At 31.8% G+C, this 26,060-nt stretch overlaps 1 protein-coding gene and 2 long non-coding RNA genes across 3 annotated transcripts in view; 2 read left to right on the plus strand and 1 right to left on the minus strand.

Moving 5' to 3' along the window:
- mAChR-B (muscarinic acetylcholine receptor) overlaps positions 1-22,736 on the plus strand; it is a 43,077-nt gene extending 20,341 nt beyond the window's left edge. The window contains exons 3-5 of the mRNA XM_087410135.1: positions 13,968-14,176; positions 14,561-14,752; positions 15,598-22,736. Coding sequence (XP_087266261.1) covers positions 13,968-14,176; positions 14,561-14,752; positions 15,598-17,882 — 2,686 coding nt within the window. The 3' untranslated portion in view covers positions 17,883-22,736. The remainder of the gene's footprint in view (positions 1-13,967; positions 14,177-14,560; positions 14,753-15,597) is intronic.
- LOC147908232 (uncharacterized) lies at positions 216-7,198 on the minus strand. The gene is made up of 2 exons (XR_015546309.1): positions 2,123-7,198; positions 216-424 (listed from the first exon to the last, which is right to left on the minus strand). It is a non-coding gene; the product is annotated as an uncharacterized LOC147908232 (long non-coding RNA).
- LOC147908233 (uncharacterized) lies at positions 7,643-11,503 on the plus strand. Its single transcript, XR_015546310.1, has 2 exons — positions 7,643-8,082; positions 8,173-11,503. It is a non-coding gene; the product is annotated as an uncharacterized LOC147908233 (long non-coding RNA).
- Positions 22,737-26,060: the final 3,324 nt, after the last annotated feature.

A 26,060-nucleotide genomic window follows, 5' to 3' on the forward strand; every position in this document is an offset into this window, starting at 1 on the left:
ACGTTTGCGTTAATTTTTCAGGAAATCCGTAAATTGCGCTAATGGCAACGTCATCGAAACTGTATTTGGGGAAGAAATAATAATAAAAGCTAAGCTAAGAAAGATATGTTTAATATTTATATCTAATAGTATTAATATATATCTATTAGTAATAAAGCTCATAAAATTTAAAAAATGAAAAAACAAAAGGGCTACAAGCCAAATTTTAATATTTTAAATATTAAATTTATTTTTTGTTTTTCTATTATACAAAATTTTTATTTAATATTATTATAAAAGTAGGATACGAAAACTGGTTTTTATACTTCCTGCATGCTTTTTCGTGGCTACAACGGATTGCTCTCAAATCCTTTTTGCTGACGTGTACTTGCACTGTGTAAACCATTCGCTCCATCGATCCTTAACATCCCCAAAGGATTTTGTGCTACGGGAAATACAGGATAGACAGATCGATGGCACAAAGACAATGTTAATAAGATAACATCAACTGACGTTATTAATTGGTTCCGATTTATTGTACATTCTCTGTATTGTATATATGTATTAAGAGAATAATGTAAGTTTATTTATTTATATATATAGTATATATATATATATATATATATATATATATATAAAAATCACGAAGTGACCTTAATCTCATTCTATAAAAATCAAGATAACGTATGTATTGAAATTACTTATTGACTTACGTATATTAGCAAATACATTATTCTCATATAAATAACATTAATCATTTAATTCTTCAAAAATATAACAATTATAATAGCGTCAACTTTGCAACGGATATATTACATACTTAATAAATTTTCGTTATAATTTTTTAGTGAAGATGCGTGTCTTTTATTCCTCACATGTAGCGCAATCATACGTCAGTCGCCGTAATCAAACCTTATGAGATAACGATAGTTCGTTTAACGTAAATGCACGGCCGTCTGATTAGATTTAGATGAGACTATCCTCGCGAAAAAGCATGGGAATGAGAGGTTTGTTACTGTAAACGCATTTAAACGCGTTTAGATGAGCAATTCATCATTTGGCGGAATGGCCCTCTTGAATTCCAAGTGACTTTGCCGTTACCTCTGAGACTGCTCATTATCGAGGGGTAATAACATCACGCGGCGCTTCTTATACAGTCAACGGTCACCGTTTGTGTTTCCTACTTCGTTGGGAATATCAAGGCTAAAGGAAATGAACTTTCATCAGGGACAAAATTGAAGTAAAAAAATTCCCTCGAGAAGTCACCCTCTTCTCAAGGCAAGATTTTTCTTCGAATTCTTTCCCATCTTAATCACGTCGAATAGCCAAATGATCATCACGAATTCTTAAAATCGTTAAAATTATTTTTTTTTATACAATTTGCATAATAATTTGCATAATAATTAAAATTTATTAAAATTCCTAAAATAATCAGTTTCTATAACTTTGTCTGTATATTTAACTTAAATTGAAGTTAGAAATTATTCTTGAGATATCGTGATGTAGAAATCCTTTAAGACAGGTCTGTCCAATTTGAGCTCCGGAGCTAAAACGCAAAGCCATCGACGCAAAAAAATTCAGTGCGAGTAAGATTTCGGGGATTGTAAAGTGTTGATATGTCCGAGTGATCCGATAGATCCGAGTGATGCTTATCAACATCTTGCAATCTCCGAAATCTTACCCACGTTGAAGTTTTTTTTGCGTCGATGACTTTTTTTTGGCTCCGGAGCTCAAATTGGGCAGGCCTGCTTTAAGATATATTAACAAAGAAGAGATATTTATTGTTCTATTTCATAATTATAAGTGCGACTTGCGTACCTACTTTTGAAAACTATCGCGAAAAGTATATTAAATATCTGTAATTTATTCTTTTTTTCAACTTTTTCTACAATCTGTGTTTTTGAAATTATTAAAAACGTTAATTATTAAAAATCATTTAATTTATAATGTTATATATTGTTAGTTTCCTTGAATGCATAAATACATTTGACGTGATGACATTTCAAGACAAGCAACGATTGGTACAACAGCCATTTGTACACATCGTAATCGACATTTTACGCAAAGTCGATTTACACGATCGAACTTTCATCACCGTATGCACCGCGTTTATACAATAGTTTGAAATAGTCTATATAGTTACCCCGTATGATAGCAGAGATATTTGCGGAGCTGACGGATAAAACTCGCGTAAACCAATCCGGGCCAAATTGCATCCTTGACCTAGCAGGGCCACGGTAATCTGGCAATGCGACGGGGTGAAGCACGCGGCTAAGTTAGTTGATGAGCTACTTGGCCGAATACGTCAGGCACGATTGTATGAACGTCGTTATTTAACGAAAGAAAAAGTCGATGTCGTGCAACGACGTGGAATCACGCAAGCGACGTCGAATGGCTTGTTGCCGCGCACGCGATTGAGGTGAAAATTTCGAATGTTGCGTGAGCCAACAACGTCGGCGACGGCAAAAGTCGTTCACTAGAGCAGATTCAATGTATGTCACAGCATACGCGAAATCTTTGTGTCAATTGAGAGGGAATATTTTATTTAAAACAAAGGGAAATGCGATAGATGGAGTTCTAATTTGTAGAGTGAAATTTTAATTAATGTGTAATTAATGTAAAATTTTAATTTCACGCAGTATTGATAATAAATTAGAAAAGAATTGATAAAATTTTGTTTAAAAGATAGACAATATTTATTATTTTTAAATCAGTGTATTTATAATTATGTAACATCTAATACACTATACATATGTTAACATACGTATATCAATGTAAGTTTTGTTAATATAAGTTAACATATGTCAATGTAACATTTGCAATATTTAATGACCTGATCGTAGTAAGCGAATCGAAATCGAAGTTGCTTTTATATACATAAAACGGGTATATTATGAAGTTTGTGACATGTTGGGTTACACGGAAATATCGATTTCCATCGTAACTGATCGAAGTGACAGACTGATATTTTACACCCTTTGTAACGCGAAATGTAACGTAACAAAGAATAATGCTTCTGTTTACTATCTACATTTATTAATCCCCTTTATGATAAAATTCAACTGATTTCTATCTGAATGCTTATTGTTTTAAGACTAAAATAATCTATGTGTCTTACACTTTCAATTTTATTGATTTGACATTGAATATATTAAATAAACATTAATTTCTAATTAATAATTTAATCTATAATTTAATAATGTTTGAAATAAATAGCAATATAAAGGCATAGAAAAAATCTATGAATTGGTTAAAAATAGAGTCTAGCATTGTCATCTAAATTCTTGCTAGTCCTGTTCTAATTTAATTTATTATAAAATTAATATTTTACGTTGTATTAAAAATAGTATTTTACATAAACCATATAATCTAAACACAATGATTCTTTGCAACATAATGATTTCTTTATTTTAGCATTATTTTAACATTAATGGTAAAATAAACATGCATTGAATAATATATCTATAAGTAACTGGAATTGGCAAATATTATTGCAGAAAGATTTGACAAAATACAAGAAGAGAGAAGGAAAAAACGGCTTTGAGAGATACAGTAGGTAAAATATAGCGAGTCGATGGCATTCGGTATTCCTATCTTTTAGCGCGACGACGTTGCATGTTAAAATGGAACAGAGCCATTAAATGAATCGACTGTTGCATCCAACACGAGGCGGGTGCTATTGTTTCGTTTAACTGTGTGAATGACACTCTGTAAAAGCGCGACTGGTAATGTACCGTCTAACTAGATGATGCATGCGATTAACACTGCGCTATTATAATGCGGCGATCAATTGTCGTATTACTTTCTGTTCCCTAAGGAATTCTAGTTATCCTGGTTGAGAGAGAAGGGGGTCGTTTATTCTATTTTTATTTTGTTTTGATTCTCTATGCGAAATGTATAACATTATTAGAATTCTCGAAATAATACTTTTACTTTATATAAATATTGATTCTCTCTCTCTCTCTTTTTCTCTCTCTCTCTCTCTATTTCCTCAATTTATTATATGAAAAGAATTGTATCGTTTATAAATCGCTTATTGTTTCTAAATTAAGCTTATAGAAAAACAAATTTGAGTTAAATTCTGTAAATAATAAAAATAAAGGTTTAACTCTCTCAAATGATTTGACAGTATACACTATAAAATTATATCCAATGCTTTAAAGTTTAATTGTTTTATATGGTTCTCTCGCGCATTTCCAATTGCCCAAGTTGTTACGCAAACGTGCAACGAAATTATCTTCGTCGTTTCCCAGTTTTGTGTACCAGAACGGACGCACGATTACAGCATATGCAGAGAACAAATAAAATAGATCGAGCAACGGGAACTACACTGGAGCACATTGTGATGACACACATGGAATATTGATTCTCGAATTTTCATTGCTATGCTGGAGAGAACCGAGAGAAAAATGCATTCTTCGTATGCTGGAATGAAGCTTTCGTACGGCTTTCGTATCGCGTATTTTTGCTTTTTCTAGCGAGTAGATAGACAACATCTAAAATCGTGGGATTCAATTTATCTACATATTCTCGATTGTGCATACAAACCTTAGAAAATGTACAGGGAGTAGCCATCTTTGCGTGCAATGCGCAACGTATCAATGTGGAAATAAAGTTATTTGTTCTCAACTTTTTTATACACTAGATAAATATTTTCTACTCAAAAACTTTAATAAATGACGGTTTATAATCTAAAGTCCAGTTAGCATGTAAAAACTTTTCTAGCAAGAAGCACTTCCTACTTGCGACTAACAAGAGACTTGTAGCAGAAAATTACAAGAGAAAGTCTTCTATTTTACTCACGAACACACTGAAAGTTTGTTGATGCGATTCATAAACATCCTATACTATAATATCATGTGCGATATTAGATATGTATATGCTACATATTCGCGGAATGTAATGGGAAATCGATAGCATGTCAGACCTGTGTGAAAAACTATGTCTTCAAAGGCTATCTTTTATAATATTTTTAGAGATAGGGATATACTTATCAATATATTTAGTCGAGTTTGTTGAGCAAACGATGAAGGACATTACTTTAATATAAAGAAAAAAGCGTTAATCAAAGAGAGAGAGAGAGAGAGAGAGAGAGAGAGAGAGAGAGAGAGAGAAAGCGAGAGATGCGCACGTTCATAAATGGTATGCACAATTTTGCCGGGGTGACTTGCGAATTTTTATATCTATGACGCAAGTGTATAAATGGCACGAATATCTTTATAACACTTTAGATGTTCTATTTTACAATTTTAAAAGAACAGAATGTTAAAAAATTCTATATGTTAACGAGAACATTAATAGCTTCATTATTTTAGCAAATTTAATATTATGAACATAGTACCTAATATTTATAAACATCATAAGACTGCTAAGTTTTAGACTCTTAAGTTTTAAATCTCTTATCTAACAGATTATAAGATGGATGCATTACAAGTTAGCATTTTTTTCAATTGTTGTTTCAGTTTCTTTATTGGATGCTGGAATAGGCAAACTAAATAGAAGAAGACGCGTCACGATTTTAATTAGTGATACTTGATTTATAATGAAAAAAAAAATAACTTCATGGAAGGCGTTGCAGATGTCATCGTTGATAGAAAATGAAATGAGTTTTCCAAGCAAAAAGTGTGTTAGAGCGTGCTCATTAACTCGATTAGTGAATATTCATCGTTTCCTCATGTTCATCGTTTGAATATGGCAGTTTCTCGCAAAATTAAATCTAGGCATGCTAGGTCCACTATGCCTACCGCTTAATTAGTATTGAGAACTTATAATTTCATATCGTATATATATCTTCATGGTATATCATACTCAAAATTAGATATACTCAGTTTTGATTTTTAATGCGTGTTACTTTAAATTTAATAAGGTAGAGTGCATCAGTACAATGTGGATATAAATAAATGAGCGTATTCAATTCCATTAACTGTACGAAGCCATAGAGGATATCGGGGTTCATCTTACGATTTGCTGTAATGTTTTTAGTTAAATTCTGTTCGTACAATTCAAAGAATGACTTTTATCGGAATGAAGTTTAAATAGAATTTGAGTTAGATGTATAACTTGATAAATATTTTGATAACATGATAAATATTTTGTACACAAAGCCAATTCTAGCTGTTTTGTATCGAACTTATCAATCACGCTGAGGCTGTCGAATATATTCAGGGGGTTGATATCGTTTGATTTTTTTAATATACTCTTAAATGACCATTTCTCTCTCATTATGTTCCGAAAATGTACATCACGTCAACCGATGATGTATTATATTAAGTCAAATTACTTACAAATTATCATGTTCTAATAGATCTCATCAAGATAGAAACCCACTTCTTTCTTGCATAATCACACTGAAAAATGTAGCTTATAATTTAAAGATTGTATTCAAAGGAAAAAAATTCTATTTAATTATCAAAGAATTTTAAAACAGAATATAGTAAAAAAAATGGAAGATACAAGATATTTGATAAGATTTTATTGTTTCTTCATGATTGTATAATAAAATTTCTAGAGATAAAAAAAATATTGCATGAATGAAAATCGGAGTAACTTGTATAATTTGAAGTTGAGCCTTGAAAATTCTGATACGGTGCCGTACAGTCTGGTACGTACCTGTGCGATTTCCGACTGAAAGGACGAGACTGGGTGGCGTGTAATTGGTGGAAATTAATAGATAACTCCCTTGTTCGTCGCGTCGGTTCCATAAAGGATACGTATCCCGCGCGTGTAGTTTCGCAGCACGGAACATTTCATCTTAGCAATGTCACCATAACATCGCTCGCTAGTCGCATTTTTGCATCTTTGTGGTCAATTGCATTGCGATGAAATATGAAGGATGGAAATTAATATATTGCGTACACATAATTTTCATTGCGTAAGCATTTTTATAATTTTTAAAAAGCTTGTAGAGTAAACGAATAAAGATATTTTTCCAACGTTATAAAATAGTTTAACGTTTCTACTAAAGCTTACGCAATCACATTGACAGTTCATAGATCAGTATTTAATTTGATTTACAATCAAGATGCAACTAATATTATATTCATTTTTATTGGAAAATATTTAGATCGATATTTGTAATTTTTAAAAATAATATTAACAATCGAAAGTTTTTCATGTATAGTCTTCGATGGTAACTTCCGTGTAAAGATTTTCAAAGCTCGAAATTAATATATTCGTCCAAAACGATTATATTGAGCTTTACGAGATGATCCAAAATATATCATTTATTCAAGTATAACATTTAATTTAGATATATTCTAAATATATCGTTTCAAAAATTGATCCAAGGTCATGCTTGAATCTACAGCCTCCTTAGCCCTTCCTTCGCTTTTAGTGGTCCGACGTTCCTTCTCTGCAATTTTAATCCACCGTTTTACAAGCTCCGGTAGTTCATAATAGCAGCGTATTAAAGTTCTTATCGGAATCCTATTATGTAGATAATAGGGTCTTTTGTTTATCAAGCTGATGTGGAGCGATATTTATCGAGAAAGAGTAAATTATAAGCTGCCGACATTTCCAAAAACGGTCCATCTCTTTGAAGCCGTTCAACGACAAATCTTATCTCTCTTCGTTATTTTATAATTATTAAAGATAAATGTGCGAGATATATATATATATATATATATATTTACATTGCTAAGTCAGCATTGAAGTCAATCTCACGGCAGTATCGCGATTAATGGAAAAAGTTTACGTTCTGTCGCCGGAAGTAAAATTCGGGTTTTTCATTTCGCGCGAGTATACTATTGAACATGATAGTGATACAGATCCACAACAGCTGCGGCAAAGTTGCATAAGTACAGCGCGATTGCTGTGACGACGATGTAACCACAGGGGTTTACGATTTGCTTTTCGAGCGCTATTGGGTTGGTTTATCCGGCGGTTTCAGTACCACGCCGAAGGCGATCGTGCGCGCGCGCGCGCACGTACGTCAGCAAGAGTTATTAAATAGATTCGTTCCATTCCCTCGGGGCGATCGAGATTCCCCTTCGCAGTCTGCTACATCATCGCAGCAATGCTATCATCCTACGATGTCGTAACACGTTTGCCGCCGTAACGTATCCTGCCCATATTTATGGAGCCGCGTTCGCTATCAGCTAAAGTGTAAATCTGATTTGATCTCTAATCCCCATATTAAGCTTCCGCTTAATAATCAACTAACATTACAAGATGTGAATCATTGTTTCACTCTAGATACGTCGGCAAATGTGATACGTGTTGTATATACGACGGCTTTTGGCCAAAGCTTTCGGTGAAGACATGAAGAGTCATATCTCCATGGATAATTTTTAAACGAGAAGAAAGATTTTTGTCACAGAAGATTTTATGCAAAATTCAGTTACAGTTAATTACATTTTATCGTGTATTGTCAGAAGTTCAGTCCAATATTACGAACGAAATCTGTGTAGAGGAAGAAACTTTGGTAAAGTAGAGAGATCTCCAGCGTCTCTTGAGAAGACCTGTTTCTCTTTACTGTTACAAAGTGTAATTTTGTGGGAGCTGTACTCAAGTTCTATCACTTTAATCGGCGAACTTACGTACAGTATCTTCTGTTAGTGCGAGTTAACGAGAGAGTAAATAGCGAACAAGGACAAAATAAAAGTGCAAAGAAGAAATGTATGTTTGAAGAAAAGTGATATAATATTATTGCGAATATTTGTATTATATAAAAATTTTTCTAAAAATAGCGGATCACAAAGCACAGATAAATGAGATAGTTTATTACGTAAATATTTAATTAATTTAATTAATCGGTAAAATTAGAGCAGTTAATATGTCATGTCATTATTATCATATCATATTAATCTCAATATCTCAATATATTTTCGTCATGAAAGGATTTAAATTATGTTTTGAGAAATTATAGATATACGTGATGCTATTGTGCAATATAACAAAAAATAATGTGATTGCGATTATATGAACAAAATTTTTATTTTATAATTTCATTTTGAGAGGATATTATTCCTTTAAACACACAGCTTGCGTTCATGTCTTTTTCGTCTATTATATTATTTAATATGTACACTGCAAATATGTATCAAATTATATTAAAAAGTATCTTCTGTTATATAAAAGAATTCTAAGAGATCATGACTTTTAAAAGAGAAAAGCCATTTTCCGAGAAGAAGATAAAAATGTAGTACACGCCAGGAAATCAGCGTTCTTTTTCTGTTCATGCATTTTATGATCATCATTCCTTTATATTACGCATAAAATGGCTTGATTCTCGCCAATACCTGTGTGCTCTCTCTTCAAAATTGATTTAAAGTTGCTTCGACCTTGAAGAGGATGTACAGAAAGATTTAAAGAAAATCATGTCACTTGAAGATGCACTGTTGAGAGGAACTAACGTTATCTGCTCCAATATTACCCTGCAGCTATGGGTTATGTATTTTGGCGAGGAGGGTGAGAGAGCCTTTTGAAATGTTCCATTCAGCAGCTGGGCCAAAAAATAAAAATAAGGTTTTCCCAGAGGCGATTGCAAACATATGGCGAAGAAAGCATGTAACATGGAACCACAAATGCGGTGCTGTTGTCGATCTTCAAGAATAAATTGTCAGTAGCCAATAAAAGATTATGTTAATAAAAACAGTGATTTTTTTTATTAGATAAAAAATTATTTTCAGAAAAATTATAACAACACAAGGTGTATTAGATTTTTTAAATTTAAAGTTTTTCAATATTAAGATCATATTGATCAACAAAGTGTTTTACTATTAGGTGTTGGAATTAATTCGTAGCGTTTTTAATGAAAGAATGTTATTTATTTCACATTAAAAAATACATTAATGAAAGTACTTCCCATCACTTGTAAAACGCTACGAATTAATTCCAACACCTAATAATTTTCAGCAACGTTTAGCTATCTTGTAATTAAATGAACGCATACTCTGTTGCAATGAAGTTTTATTAAAAAAATTAAATAAAGAATATAGTCCGTTATTTATATCCTCGAATCTCTAAATTGCTTGCGAATCAAAAATCTCTATGATTGTATATTTTATATTCTTGTTGTGAATCAGATCGATTTGACAAATAACGAATCTGAGTTGGTTCGTCGAGTCTCTCGCTTGCTGCAATATTTACGATACACTGGAACGACGCCGACGGGGGTACTTGTTGCCGTCGCTCGCCGTCATTCCTGCTCCGCTATCTCCTTGTAATTTTTCCCCGCTTACAACGCGGTCCAACTTTTTATTTGCTCCTCTCTTTCAGCCGTCCTCTCAGCCTTTCTCCTTCCAGTGCGGCCCTTCCATCCGTCCGTATGATCATGCCATTCCACGGCGATGATCCTCTGCTCACCAGGGCTTGTATAGCTTCCATCCTTTGCCACCCTCTCTCGGCATATGTACACAGACGAAACCTGCTCGCGCACATCTAAAAGGGACATGCACACAACACATTCTGTCACTGAGCGCTATTGCGCCATGGTGTTAACGAATGTCCACGCGATTCGATACACCGGCTCAGTGTCCATTCGACTGGCAAGATACTGGCGTGTAGCTGGTGCGGGCTGACAAGTCACACTCAACGAATGTAGCGAGGACAATGGATTGCATGAATAAAATAGAGCAAATGCTTTTGTTTTTTTTTTTTTTTTTTTTTTTACCTATCATGGCAAGTATTCGAAGAATATGACGTAAGAATGACTGTAATTATGTTCAAAGTTATATAGATAGCCGAAAGAATTGTTTCTACAAGTAAAAAAATCTTAGAAAATGTTGTAAGACAATATAAACAATCGAAATTATATATATTTTAATGTAAGATTTTCTTTATAGATTTCCCGAATTATACAAGTTAATTGAATGTTCCTTTCACTAAATCTATTGTTTCTTTAACAACTGGGTTACATTTAATTAATGATGTAGATTTAATTTTTATTCCTTTTGTTATTTTATTGTTTCTACTTTCTTGATAAAATCGTAATCGTAATAATGTACTTCTCTATATACATTTTAATTTATATATGCATTTTTCAATAAATACTTTGGATATATTAAACGCATATGAATATAAATTACATATTGATTGTAAATTTTTATAATAACGTTGGATACATACACTATTGTCTGCTTGATATAAAGTAGATATTTTTAGCGTTAATAAAGCGAAGCTTCGTGTGTGAAGGTTCAGGAGGGATATCCTTCTGACGGGCTGAATCCCCTCCGTGAGTCTTACAATCCACCTGCGTGTCTCTTCTTGTAACGCCCTTTGCCTTTTTCTTGCTTTTTTCCTCCCTTGTGATTAAAAAAAAAAAACTTTCTGAAATGTTGATACTACGTGTTTATGCAAATGACAGGAAATAGTAGTGCTGTAATTTACGTCATTTTACATTAGATCGAATTAACTCGTGTAGTTAGAGAGAGGATGTGAACGCGAACATTGGTTACAAGTTTCTTCATTATATCGCACAATTTAAGCTGGAAAATCAGTTTGTAACTCGATTTCGTGAAATTAAGTACTTTTTTGTTCACAATTTAACTTGTTAAAACGGACATGTTTTTCGCAAAATAAGAAACTCTACATGTGGTATATTGTATAATATTACATAATAATTATAATAACAACAATTTATTAATAAAACAAATTTTATGTAAATTTCTTAATTGAGATTATTAATTGCCACATACTTGAATTATTAATTTTCAAAAATTAATAAAACTAATGATACAATTTTTCAAATGTTATCTTTTTCTACAAGTTTGCTTCTATTTATTCATGCAAACATTTCATATTATAACTGATAAAGTTTGTAACTATGATATATTATGTTAACGAACTTTCTTTCGCCGAGTAAAAATTTTGTTTTCCATTATTATAAAATTTTTTTCCCCAATTCTTCTTAACCAAATGACTGTACTTTCAGATAATTACAAGTGGTCGATTCTTTTTTACAAACGTTTTACAATATAGTGGCATAAAGTAGAAATACAGTAATAACAAGGACAAGTATTTACGAATGATTTTACGGTAGAGATACACAAGAAGGATGCTCACGAATAACGAGAACAAGTATTTACTCTTGGGAAACAAAGAATCTCGTACCTCATTCTTTATTCTCTCGCGGTTCTTCAGTTATTTACACTGGAGATCTGCCATGTAATAATGTTAACTGTGTAAGATTCATCAATTTGCAAAATTCTAAAGTAGAGCTAACCATGTGTGTATTAAAAGGACCGCATTTGTAAATTTCGATATTTATGAAAGTAAAAATTACTAATTTTGATATAAAAAATTCCATAGTATAAATATAATAATAAATCGTATTAATTTTGATAAATTATAATCTCACTTTATTCTGAAACATATAAATTTGTATATACATAATTTAAATTTATGAATTCGCAATTGTTTTATAAAAAACGGCCTGGTTATTAATATCGTTTTAAATTCAATAATGTTGAATAAAAAATTAACGTGAATTAAATGATTACTTGTATCTGTAAATATAAAATAATACTAGAAGTACAATTATGATGTAATGTAAGGAAAAATATATTCACTATTCACATTATACGGATCGTGCAAAAAATTACCCATGCATTGTATCAATAGTGCTCTAGTGATATAATACTTGTCGACGTTGAATGTCGAGAATTTCTTTGACGTCGAAGAAAGCACGAAAATCGAGGGCGTACCACGGATCATATACTCAAACGCTTTATCCTTCATGAGAACTTCAGTGCAACTGAACTTTAGACGCGATAATCTGTGACTCGTGTTTTCCTCACTAAAATGACTTGCTAAGCTAGAGTTAGATTTCTCATTCAACCTTATAATAGAATATCCGGAACTGCATTGGCAGCTCATGTATGAAATGTTTGCATTATTTTAACATCAACTGTCAGACTGATTTGTTATTTTTATGTAAAATATATATTATATATTTATAAATATTACGTAATCAGATTTTATTTCGAATAACATCATACAAAATAGAATTTATAATTTAGAGTTTCTATAATTTATAAAAGAATTACAAATTTGATGAAAGTAATAATTAATGACAATGATTAAAAACAATGTACCTCAAAAATAAAAAGATAAGTACATAAAGTATCAATTTCTATTGTTTATTAATATGGATATTTAATTTTCAATATTCTTTAAATAGTTTTTATTACGAAAACGCGCGCTGCACAAAAGTGAATAAAGAACAATAGCGTTTGATTCGCGTTGAAGTGATGCAATATCGATAAGAATTGTTTGATAGCTCTGATTCAAAGCTATTCAGTCTTTGAATTACTAAAAGGAGGACTATTATCCGTAATTTCAGACCATGTGGGGGGTCCCAATCGACTACGTGAATAATTTAAAAATGGTTTAGTTCACTCTCTTTAAGGTGTACCCTGTCGCTTTTTGCCTACCGACGATGAGACTAGCGCGGAGGTTGAATGTGGTTCCATTCATGCTTATTTCAAGCTCATTGTGCTCCTGGTGTATTCAGCGCCTTTGACTCGTTTCTCGTGTCGCCACTGTAGGGACGCTCCAGAGAGTACATGTCGCTGTGTAGAGAATCAGGAAATACCGGTGTCACATTTTCTTCGATGGTAACAAACATACAGCTACAACGAAGGAATAGGAACATTGTGATTCATCGAACTATCGAACTTCTCTTTATGCGTAAAATGTAATTTACACGTGTGGATAGAAATAGCAGTCGAGCACAAATGGAATTAATCCGTGATTTCATCTCTGACTGTAATTACGTAAATGCTTAGTGCTTTATTTGTACGCATATCATTAGCCTAGATTTGCTCTATTGTCACAGTAGATTGTTACAGCGAATTTACGTAAAAAAATTTAGAGGTGACGGTATCTCATGCGAGCGTTATTTTATTTTCATAAAGTCGTATTCGTGTTACTTTATACTAATTAGTGAATACAAATTTATCGTAATGGACTCACGCACTGACATTTGGAACGATCCTCCATTTTTCGTGTTTTATGGTTTGTTATAAAAAATTCTCCATTGTTCTTAGGAAGCTGAAGAGACAACGGGAGCGTCTATGTCGATTCGTGTATAACCAGATTTTGACGGCAGAATGTACTCAGCTAAATGGAACATGGCCTGACCCGGATGACCCGCGCTGGAACAGCGGTGAATACGCGGAACTTCTGCCCGACTGGTTCCCGACAAACGCGACGAATACCTCGACTTTCGGAAACGCAACGACCTCGTCGACATCGGGTAATGTAATTGAAATTAAGGTACAATTACGATCTGCGACTTGCAGAGCAAGTATTCAAGTATTAAAAATTAACAATCGCGGAAAGACTCATATTTTTATTTATTTTTATTTAAATATTACGAATTGAGTATAAAAAGTTGAGAATATATTCTATTGCGTTTCATTTATTAATATGAAATCATGTAATTGTTCTAATTTTTTCCTTTAAATTATGCAATAATATTTTAATGCAAATACATTATTAAATCCGTTGAAATTATAAATTGCCATTGAAATTATAATTGCCGTCGAATTATAAACATTTCCATATTAAAATCATATCGCGTATGTCATTTACTGATAAAGCCGAATGCAATAACGTAAGCTTTATGTTTACCAAACAGAATCTCTGGTGCCCGTTTTGCCACCATTTACGCTCTGGCAGACTATACTGATTGCTATCTGCTTGGCGATATGCATACTACTAACTATCGGTGGTAACATCCTCGTTCTTCTGGCATTTATCGTAGATAAAGCCATCAGGCAACCGAGCAACTATTTCATTGCATCATTAGCTGCCACTGATATGCTTATCGGTAAGTTCTATAAAATTTCCGTACTTCATTTTTGTCTCTCTTACTGCAAAAGTTGAATTGTAAAAATGATTCCACGATGTAATCTTTGGAGTATCTAATATAAATCGTGTCGTAGAGAACGCGATATGTCAAAAGCAAAAGATTTATAAAAGCAATTTTATTGATAATTACCATATTTCTTATAATTAGATAAATATTTCTATAAATTCTATTTATAAATAAAATTTAGAAAGTCAATTTTATTATAATTTTAGTAATTTTAGTATAATTATTATAAATAGTGATAGTTGCTTAATAATTTTGTAATTTTTAATGTCACAGTAATTAGTTTATTGAAAAAATCTATCAATAGTTCTTAAGAGATCTATAGTTCTCCAGAATGATATTAAACATAGTTGATTTAATTCGTATGACAGTATCAAGTGAACTTATATCTTATGACTTCCATAGAAATTATGTTAAAGCATTATTAATTATGAAATATATAAGTATCGCTGCAAAAGAATATATTTTTATGTCGAAATATTAAAATTGTCATTAATTTTGTTAATTATCGTTTTCATCAATTTCAATTTTAAATTTAATTACAATATGATTTGCAACACATCGCGTTTCGATTCGCTTCCTTTGATAGGATGTTTGGGCATAGCTTTACGACCGTTTGATAGTATTTCTAATGCAAATTTCTCAGTTATGAACAGATCCCGATGCATTCATCGTGATGATAATCATACGAGATGTGTAATTTGGTTATCGTGAGGTCTGTCTGAATGCAGAATACGAGTAATCAGATACACGTGGCAACAGAAACCGACTATACAAGTAACGACGTAATTGTTGTGCAGGCACCGTGTCGATGCCGTTCTACACAGTCTACGTGTTAATGGGATATTGGAATCTAGGACCTCTTCTCTGCGATCTATGGCTGTCAGTGGACTATACGGTATGCCTTGTGTCTCAGTACACTGTTCTGCTGATCACGATCGATCGCTTCTGTTCGGTGAAGATAGCCGCGCAGTATCGCAGTTGGCGGACGGAGCAGCGCGTAATCTGGATGGTGACCATCACCTGGATCATACCTGCGCTACTGTTTTTCATCAGCATCTTCGGTTGGGAGCATTTTATTGGTTACAGAGACCTACATCCGGGCCAGTGCGCCGTACAGTTCCTCAAAGATCCGGTATTCAATACCGCGTTGATAATAGGATATTATTGGACGACGTTGATCGTTCTGTTCATCCTTTATGGCGGCATATACAAAACCGCTTATGACATGCAGAAGAAAAGCGAGGCCAAGCAGCGCAAGATGCAATCGATGGTCGCGTTGAGCGCCGGCGCGATGTCCGGTATGGCCGGTCGCGCCGCTGGTATAGGTATTTCTAAAACACAGAGCACTTTGCTGAGTCAGGACAAACCAAAGATCGGAACTACGTCAATAGATGATAGTATCATTGGCATGGACGCGACAACTACGCAAAAAATGATCTCAAAAACTGATGGCGCGATGCCGCCGGATGCAAGCAAGAACGTTTCGAATATCACGGTGATGGAAACTGAGAAATCTGAACGCTCCAGTAGCCCTGCTTTCGATTCCGACGAGGAAAGCACCATCGGTACCTCACAGCAAGTTAATATCAGAAAGCGGTCTTCGCTGGCGGGTCTAGTAGCCCAATCCGGTGCTCTTCAAGTTTTCGCCACCAACGGACGCCTGAACGGCATTGTACCGATCAAAGTTGAGCTGAGTGTGCCAACGGCGAAGAAACTTTTGCCAACGAGTCCTACGCGCGACACGCCGACGCAGAAAGCTCAAACACTGCCGAAGATACAGGAGCTTAGTCTTCTAGACACCGATAATCCCGCCGAGCCCGACAAGTCCAGCAGCCGAACGTTGACGCCAGAACAATCCTTAAAATCAAACGATGCCGATGGCAATATACAATCGATTATCTCGATTGAGGTGACACCACCCACTCAACTTAAGCGAACGTCGATTAGTAACAGTCAACAGAACATTATACCGCCGCCTATGCAGTTTCAAAGTAGTCCGCCAGTATCAGACAGTCCGACAACGTCCTCTTCGACCGACAGACCTAGATCATTGATCGTACGCTCCCATGGTCATGGTACTTATGATATCCTTACCGGTCTGGACGGCGGCGATTTGCGGTACATGGATGAGAGCTCCATTATCTTGCCCAGTCCTTCTTACGAGAGTCCACCGTCTTCCTTCTCCTGCAGCCTGGCTAATCCGTTGTCGACAGCACCTTCGTCGCCTATTCTGGGTAACACCATGGCGGCCGGCGCGAGTACCAGCCTGTTGCAAACCGCTCTTATCAGGGCGACGGCGCAGCAAGCCGGTACCAGTCAGCTTGCTCAAATCGCACAGAATAAACAGCATCTGCACCATCCACCTATAATGTCTAATGCATCGAGTCAAACGCACCCGCCGCGCGTGTTCATCACACACCAGACAAACGTCGCGTCGCAGACGTCGCCCATCAACAAGGTACACACTGAGGTCTCCGTCAATACTGATAGGATGAAGCGTCAAGCGGTGACGACAACGACGGTGATCACAACGACTGCGGCTATGCCGATAGAATCGTCTAATAGTACGGAACAATTCTCAGATCAACCCACCAAGGCGAGTAGTAATCCACCACAGAATTCATCATCCAGCAGCATAATGCCGACGGCCTCGATCGCCATGAATAGCCAGGAAGCGAAGAATCAATCACAGAAGAAGAAGGAAACATCGGATACGGAACAGAGCGGCTCCAGGCGCGACTTTGTGAAGTCTATTGGGAAACGATTGAAGGCCAAAACGCAGAAAAAGGATCTCATGGTAGGCCGGCAAAAATCACGAACAGAGAACAGAGCGCGCAAGGCCTTTCGTACGATTTCCTTCATCCTGGGGGCGTTTGTCGCTTGCTGGACACCCTATCACGTATTAGCACTGGTAGAAGGATTCTGCTCAAATCCACCATGCACGAACGAGCATCTCTTCATGTTCTCATATTTTCTGTGCTACGCCAATAGTCCTATGAATCCTTTCTGCTATGCTCTGGCGAATCAACAGTTCAAGAAGACCTTTACCAGGATACTAAGAGGTGATTTGCATATGACGTAAAGTACTGCGGATTGTTCGACAGCATATTCGTTTTGATAATTAATGTAAGCGACGCGAACTGTTTTTTTGTGGAGAAGATGGCCTTCCATATTTAATACCGAATTACACTCACTTGTCGTAACTGTGGTGAACTCGGACAATAATAAAATGAAAATAATATTTTAAGACTCGCCGGCGAAGTCAGGTGTTACGCGCCTTTTGTACATAATACGCACTCAAGCCAATCGAAAGTTATTATATTATATTGTATGTACATACGCTGTACACATGTGTGAATATTCGTTAACGTTATGTGACCAGGACGCGCGTGTATAACATGTGTATGTACATGTAGTCTTAGGCAATTATATGTGTATTACAATAAACATTTTACTGAACCGGAGATACATTCCTAATAATTTGCGGTTCATGGTCCGTATTGTAGCGAGAGCTTGTAAATTTAACGCCGCGTGGAGAACGCAGTATAGTTAAAGCAGTAATTATGTAATTTAGTAGTAAACATTTAATATAAGCCGAACGAAGAAACATCGTTCATTACGAAAGACGAAAAGTGAAAATATTAAGTAATGTAAGACATTGATATTCGGCTGTATTATAAAATATCAGTCGCTTTTACCCGGTTTCACCAATGTGACTTTAATCTCAGTTCAATTTACTCTTTATCTTCACTTAATTTTTAGGATTTGAAAAAGATAAACGCTAAGTTAAACCGAAATTAAAGTTATTCCATATTGGTGGGCATTTGTGTATAAAAGACTGGCTGTATTATAAAACGCCAGTTGCTTCAAATAAAGGACTGTCTTCTCTTGTTGTATGCAGTAATCGTGAAGCGTTTTCGCGTTGCATTATTAATTCCCGTCGCATTTCAAAGATTTCACGGGTTATTTGACGTACTATCTATCTTTTTTTATTTTTACAAACAACGAATCAGCTTGAGGTAGCTCGCCTTCATAGAAGTACCGAATAATTGACGATTTTCTTACGGCTCTCGATCATGGATCGGAAATATACACTGCCTTGAGATGGCCTAATATGCAGGCCTTTTCTCTTCGAATTTTGTGACATCTGGTACTTTCCTTACAAACGAGCTTCCATCGATGTCTGATTGACATTTCATGGCGATACGTTCGCATCTATGACGACATGTAAGGAATATTTTTATTTTAATATATATTTAAAATTGATTATTCAGCGAATTACTAATTATTATAGCTAATTATTTAATTAATTAGTTTAAAATAATTATTTCTTTAATTTACTTTCATATAAGTCTGAATATTTTTATCATTAGCTATATTTCATATATGTTTATTGTATATATATTTTAATTAAAAAGTTTGTTGTGTATGCAACAGTTATTGTGTCGCAGATGCGAACAATTATTTGAAGTTACTAGCAGACTGTGATTATAATTCGTGGCATCATGAAGCTTCGTTTTAATATTGCTTATCTTTAAAAAAATTTTTCTTCTCGATAAAATGCCTAATTTTTTCATTCTATTTTATACCAAATATATCTCGCGATTACTGCAAGCGATTACGAATAAAATGCATATAGACACAAATTGTAATACATAATTCATATTCACACATATTCCGTTATATTTTAATAACATTTATAAAGGCATTACCTTTATTGCCCTTGTTTGCGAATGAATCAAATACACATTCACGTATATACGTAATTGCAGGAAATCAAAATTGTAATTCCTGTTAATTAGTAAAACTAATTTATCAAAAACGTGTATAATTGAAGATGGCTACAATGCTTGCGGTATAAAAGTAACAAATAGTTAATAAATTAATTAGCAATTGAGGAAGCAAGTAAACAAAATGGAGATTTACATTTTTATATTTATATTATACAAAATCTATATTATAAAAATAAATTATCATTTTTCATTGTTATGAATTTCAAATTATCATTTGAATCATCATTTTATTAATGTGATAATGAAGTGGATCTGTAATTAATAATATCGAAATTATTTGTAATTAATAATATGTAAAGTTTATTGCATTAATCAAATTATCAATCAAACATTAAAATTGTTAAACAGAAAAATACTTTCTTTATCAATTGCTCTTCATTTGTATGTATATATTTTACAAAAAAGTGCATATATTTTACAAAAAAAAAAGACAATATATATTCGATTGAATATCATCAATATACCTTAGAATCTTAAGATCTCTGATGAGATGTTATTTAAGTAAAATTCTGGCATTTTGTCAGTTTAAATAAGTCGCAAATTTTAGAACTACGGACTTGTTATATGCTAGAAATTTCTGTCAGGCGGACAGAAAAAGTGCTTAATTAAATAAACTCATATCGCATAGTTTAACACCGTAAGATGCATGTTTTTTTCTACCGATTATGTTCTTATTTTTATCCATTATATTCTTATTCTTACTCTTGTAGTTCCAATATATGGAATTAAAAAAACGTCCAACAAGCAAACAAATCATTTTTAATTGCCAATTAATCGGAAATAGCAATTTTTTTCTTGTATTATAAACTTTATCATGTAATTATTGCTATTAATTACTTTGCACGTAACTTCATCCGATAATTCCGCCATAACATCTGACCACTAGAAAACGCGTCATGTTCTTCCATAGAAAGTACAGAGTGTCCCGAGAAGTAAATAAAATTTTTATATTCACATAAATGAATTGTATCACATTATAAAATTATTACGGGGACATTTTGGCACTTTGGATTCTTCCGAAATTCACTGCCAATAGTGAGAATAATCCTGTTTCTTCAGTATGCTAAATATATCTAAATCAGTTATATGTACATTTTAGGTATTAAGGTTATTATTTTAACTATTATTTATTTAAAATGACAGACCTAATCGAAATATCCCGTTTATTTGCGGGAGCACTAATAGAGTGTTTCAATTCAATTTGAGATTTTGCTCTTGACGTAATCGTTTATTCATAAACACAATTTACACAATTCACGATTAATTTATATTATTAATCGTAAGTTACGCTTTAATAAATTAGTGATGTGTTTGCATTATACTTTATACTTTTTTAGCTTTAAAGTATAATATATTGGAGTACACTTGTTTCTTCATGCGTCGTTACATGTAATAATACGCGCTAATAATTTCTCGTGAAAAAGAATATGAAGAAAGGTCGTTGCGATAATAATTAATAACAGAAAAAACATTCTTCTGTGTCTTGGCTATCTAGAATGTAATATGTTGGCGTCATTATGATTAGTGATAGGACATAGAGTAAATGATTACTGTATGCTTCGTCAACAAAAAATTAACTTGCATCAAAACATTTCTGTGAACGCCGGATTCTTCGATACAATCGATGCGACATATTCCGCTTAATAAGACTAAGTCCAGCTTACTGATCGAGAAGGTCGAACGATACGTTGCAAGTTCTAACGTAGTAAATCTCTCTCTATGATATGTAGGCTATATTTAAATATATAAAAAGTATGCGGGCACAAGTAGCGGTGCGCTTATTGTACAGAGACAACAGACTTTACAGACTTTGTAGAAAAAAACTGACTTATTAAGTGGGCGCCGTGTGTATACAAATATGCATATATACGTAGCGTAATGGATAGGCAGTAAAGGCTGCTTAGCGCTAAAAAGAGGAAGAAGATCGGTAGACGGTACAATATCTAGCGAATAAATATAATTAGCCTTAGGCAATAGCATGATTAAAAGAAGCGCAGGTAATAAAAATAACTGCGTGTGGAGCCTATGTGAGATCGTATATAAAGCGTATTGTCTAGATCGTGGAGAAAGTATATATTTGCGCATTATATTTCCCGCCCGACGAACATGCTTTATTATAGATTACTCGTTGTATAAGTTCGTGAAACGGATGATCATCAAAATTGTGCGCGACAAGTTGGAAAATGTGCGATTAATGTGTATTTTATGCTCGACCAATTTAAACCTATCATGAAAAATTTAAATAAGTAAATCTGTAAACAATTTACTTGATGAAATAAGTTCTGTCATATGATTTACTATTATTTGTTTACACAGATTATATTAAAATGTGCCACGAATTCCCTGCACGTTCCGCGAATTTTTTGTTGAAATTAAAATTATATAGATTGCGTGCACGTGAATATTAACGAAGAAATAATATCTATATCTTAAAATGTTGAGTTTTCGAAATATTTATTTCTAATATCTTAAATTAGTAATATTTTATGACGTACATGTCAAGCAGAAAATGAATTTGATAATTATATATAATATTATTTTAAATGTCTTCTAATATAAAAACAACGTGAAATCAAATTTAAAATGTAATTGTTACTAAATCATAGACAATATATTTTATCTGTAATCTTGATTTTAAAAGTCCTTATAAGTATTATTTTTTATTCTTCTTTATATATTTTATTATTTTCTCGATTAAATTTATTATCTCCTGTTGTTAATCTTATTTCTTACACATATATAATAATTTATAAACAATATAATGTATGTTATGTGATTATTATACAAATACATTATAATCTTATATTTATATTATTTTAAAATAATGCGGCATGTTCTGATTGTGGATATATGATCGATATTTAGGAATATATTCGCCACGCATATAACGTCAAATGTCTATTGCAAATTGGCATCAAATTAATGTATATGTGAATAAACTAAGGTTCGAATGAAATTGTGACATAGATGTTATCTAGTAGCAATCGATTTTTATCTATATTGCACCTCTGTATGGAAGCCATGAAGGTGCATATATACATATATATAATAATGCGCGTCCTGAAGTATAAATGATACTTAATTGCTGAACCTGTAAGTAAAAATAAATATAATAAAGTGAGACAATGCAATGTAATAAGAAATTAATATTTCTTCCTTTTATTTACTGATCGTATATATAATATAATATGATTATAATAAAACTACACATCAATATATAAGGTAAGTATAAAATCTTTCAAGATTAATATTTAACGTTTCACAATGCAATGAAAAACTCAAAATATGTAATATATTAATAATATAAAAATTAATTCTTATTAGTAAAAAATAAAGTTTGATTTTAATTTTTTCGAAATGGATTTACAAGCTTAAAACATTATCTTTTATGATGCTATATATGGTACAAAATAATAATTTTGAGATATTTGAATTTTATTTACAGTCTTAATTAGAAGATAAAAGTCTGAAGTATTAGAGATATAATAGTTATTTATACTAAGAAAAGATTCCAAGAACTTTAATGTTATATACAAACGAAAACAGTAAAAGTAGTGACATCTGATCGAAACTGTATCAACTTTATACGTTTAATACTTCTGTGAATTTCAATAACTTAATAACGTTTAAAAAATGTATATTATATTGTGTTAATATATATATATATATATATATAAATTTATTTTATAATTGATAAAAATAAATAACAATAAAACAGCATAAATATATAAATATAGGAATGTAATCTTTTATTGACCAAGTACCCCATACCACTATGTGGTATCCTATTTCTTCTCTGACAATTGGAGTTTGCATAGGATTCATATCAAATTTCGGTTTTAACAAGTAACTGGAAACTCAAATAAAATTGTCAAATCAATAAAAAATAAATGGTTCAAACTTATTGTTCATATTTTCGTTCTATATTTTTTTTTGAATAAATTTCTACGTAAAATTATATGAAAGTCTTTATTTTTACTTAATTATATTTTATTTAGATTTGTTAATTATAATGATAGTAAATTTATAAATTAACTGGAACGAGAATGGGAACGAGTCATGAAACCAGATTTTCTCAACAGATGATAATCTGTTTGGTCAATAATGCAGTTAAGAGAAAAAATACTAATAATTATTAAGATTTAAAAGATTTATTAAATTATTTTATACATTAAAGTGTTAAATATAATTATATCACACCAATTAAAAAATATTATTTTCTTTCTTATACTTTTAATAATTTCAATTCAGTCGATAACAGTGATAAAATAAGATTATCAGAAAACCAAGTAAAAGTTAAATAAAAAGTTTCAGCAAAGAATATTCCAGTCTTTATATATAGTCTTTATTCAACTTTATTTAACTTTATATATAGATCTTTTTTTAATATGTTATATTTATTGATTAATGCATATTGTTAATATTGAATACTAATTAATAATTCAAATAATTTCATAAGCTTTATTAATCTTTTTATTGTAATATATAATCTAAATTCATTAATATTTTAATTTTTATTAATTAATTAATTTATCAATTAATTCTTTTGCCATTATGTTCTTTTTAAGTCATTACATTATTTAAAAAAATATAAAACATATTTTAATATAAATTATATGCAAAATATAAATGATATTAGATGCAATGTTACGACATTGAGAACTTGAATAGTAAAAAAATATTATTATTATATATTAAATTGTATCTTATTATATAACAGATTTATATTTATTGAGTAACGTTATATTTTATTTGTGCAATAAATTTTAATACAACAATAAGTATATATTTTCAATTATATAAATCTTTTGATAAGTACTTTGAAATATGAAATACTGTTCAATTACATCACTTTAATAAATTATATATATTGTAATTTCAGTAATAAATTATAACATTTGTATGTAAAGGTTCGTGACTTGAATCAATAGCAAATAATTTAATTAAATGCTAGTTTAATTATACTTAATGAAGGTTGTGCTACGTGTAGTCAGATGAATAGAAGCCAGGGGCACACAAGATGGGGAAAACAGGAAATGCAGAAAGGATCGAATTCGAGTAAAATCCTATGAAGTTACCGGAAATTTGCTGTCTAAATACTAGTATTTCAATACATTTAGTAATCACGTAGTGGAAACTGTTACACTATTATTAGTGCTTTAAAATCTATTTTAAATAATTTTCTTTCTGGTGTAAAATAATATAAAAATAAATCAACATTAAAAGTTATTTAATTGAAGTGTTTTAAAGTTAACATTAAAAAAGAATCAAAATGACAGATTTAATATAACAGCAGAATTAAAAGTTTTTTTTTTAATGTTATTGATGTAGTTATTTTTATTATAAAACTTTTGTGTTAAATCTTTTTTATTATCTCAAATAGTTTTTGAGATATAACAAAAAAAGGCCAAAAACTGATCTATACAGTTGGAGTAATTTCACCTTTTAAAATATTTGTTTTCTTTTTGTCCTAATAATTTCGAAATTTATTTCTTTCATCTATGTGTATGTATGTTGAAGTTTCATTAAAATCAAAATTCATTTTTCTTAATAATCATTTTGGCGATCACATTTTAAATCTGCAATTTAAAATTTTCTAATTGTGAGTTCAGATTTAAAATCAACAATTTCAAAAACATTAATATAGAGATTTTTGAAGCATGTTTATTATCATGTATTTTTATTTCAAAAATTTTTGTCAAAAAAGTACTCAATCCGATTGATTTTTTAATTATAACTTATCATTAATGCTAAATAATAACATATTTATCTTATTCACATCATATAAGTACATATTATAAGTCTTAGGAATATAACGGTAACGAATACACGATCAGTTATGAAATGTAACGTAAAAACAATGAAAACTAGGAGAAATAATAAGATATTCCAGGACATTATAGACAATAAAGACGTAAATTATAAAAGACAATTCCATAGTACTCTTTGCATTTCCAAGTATTATAGTAAAGTTTAAGCTTGCTTACTAAACGTAATCTTGGATTACTTTTGCATTTAATCTGAGCTTGAACTCTTGTTTTTCCTTCTTTTTTCTTAAGTACACGTTAAGAACATATTTCCATAGATAATTCATTTAGCTAAAATAGTTCGTATGTAATGTATTAAAAAAAAATCCTATTTCTTGGTATAGCAAAACCTAAGAATAAATTAAATTAAATCTATTTCTATAAATAGTGATTATATATATAAAAATATATAAGTTAAAAATTTATAATTTACTTAAATAAGAATTTTTTAATTATGTTTATTTAAAAAAGCAAACTAAATGCCAAGATATTTTTTAGTTAAAATTGTTGTTAACAAATTGTTTTTATTTTAAATTATGCCTACATCAATCATTCGAAATTTATATTTGTTTCTATATACTTTTTTCATACTTTCATTCTAAAAATCCCTTTCGTTCATAGAACATATCTGTTACTTTGTATGTCAAACAGTGCGTTATA

The sequence above is a fragment of the Acromyrmex echinatior genome, chromosome 10 (assembly GCF_024713525.1).
Source record: "Acromyrmex echinatior isolate Ae372 chromosome 10, ASM2471352v2, whole genome shotgun sequence".
NCBI lineage: Eukaryota > Metazoa > Arthropoda > Insecta > Hymenoptera > Formicidae > Acromyrmex > Acromyrmex echinatior.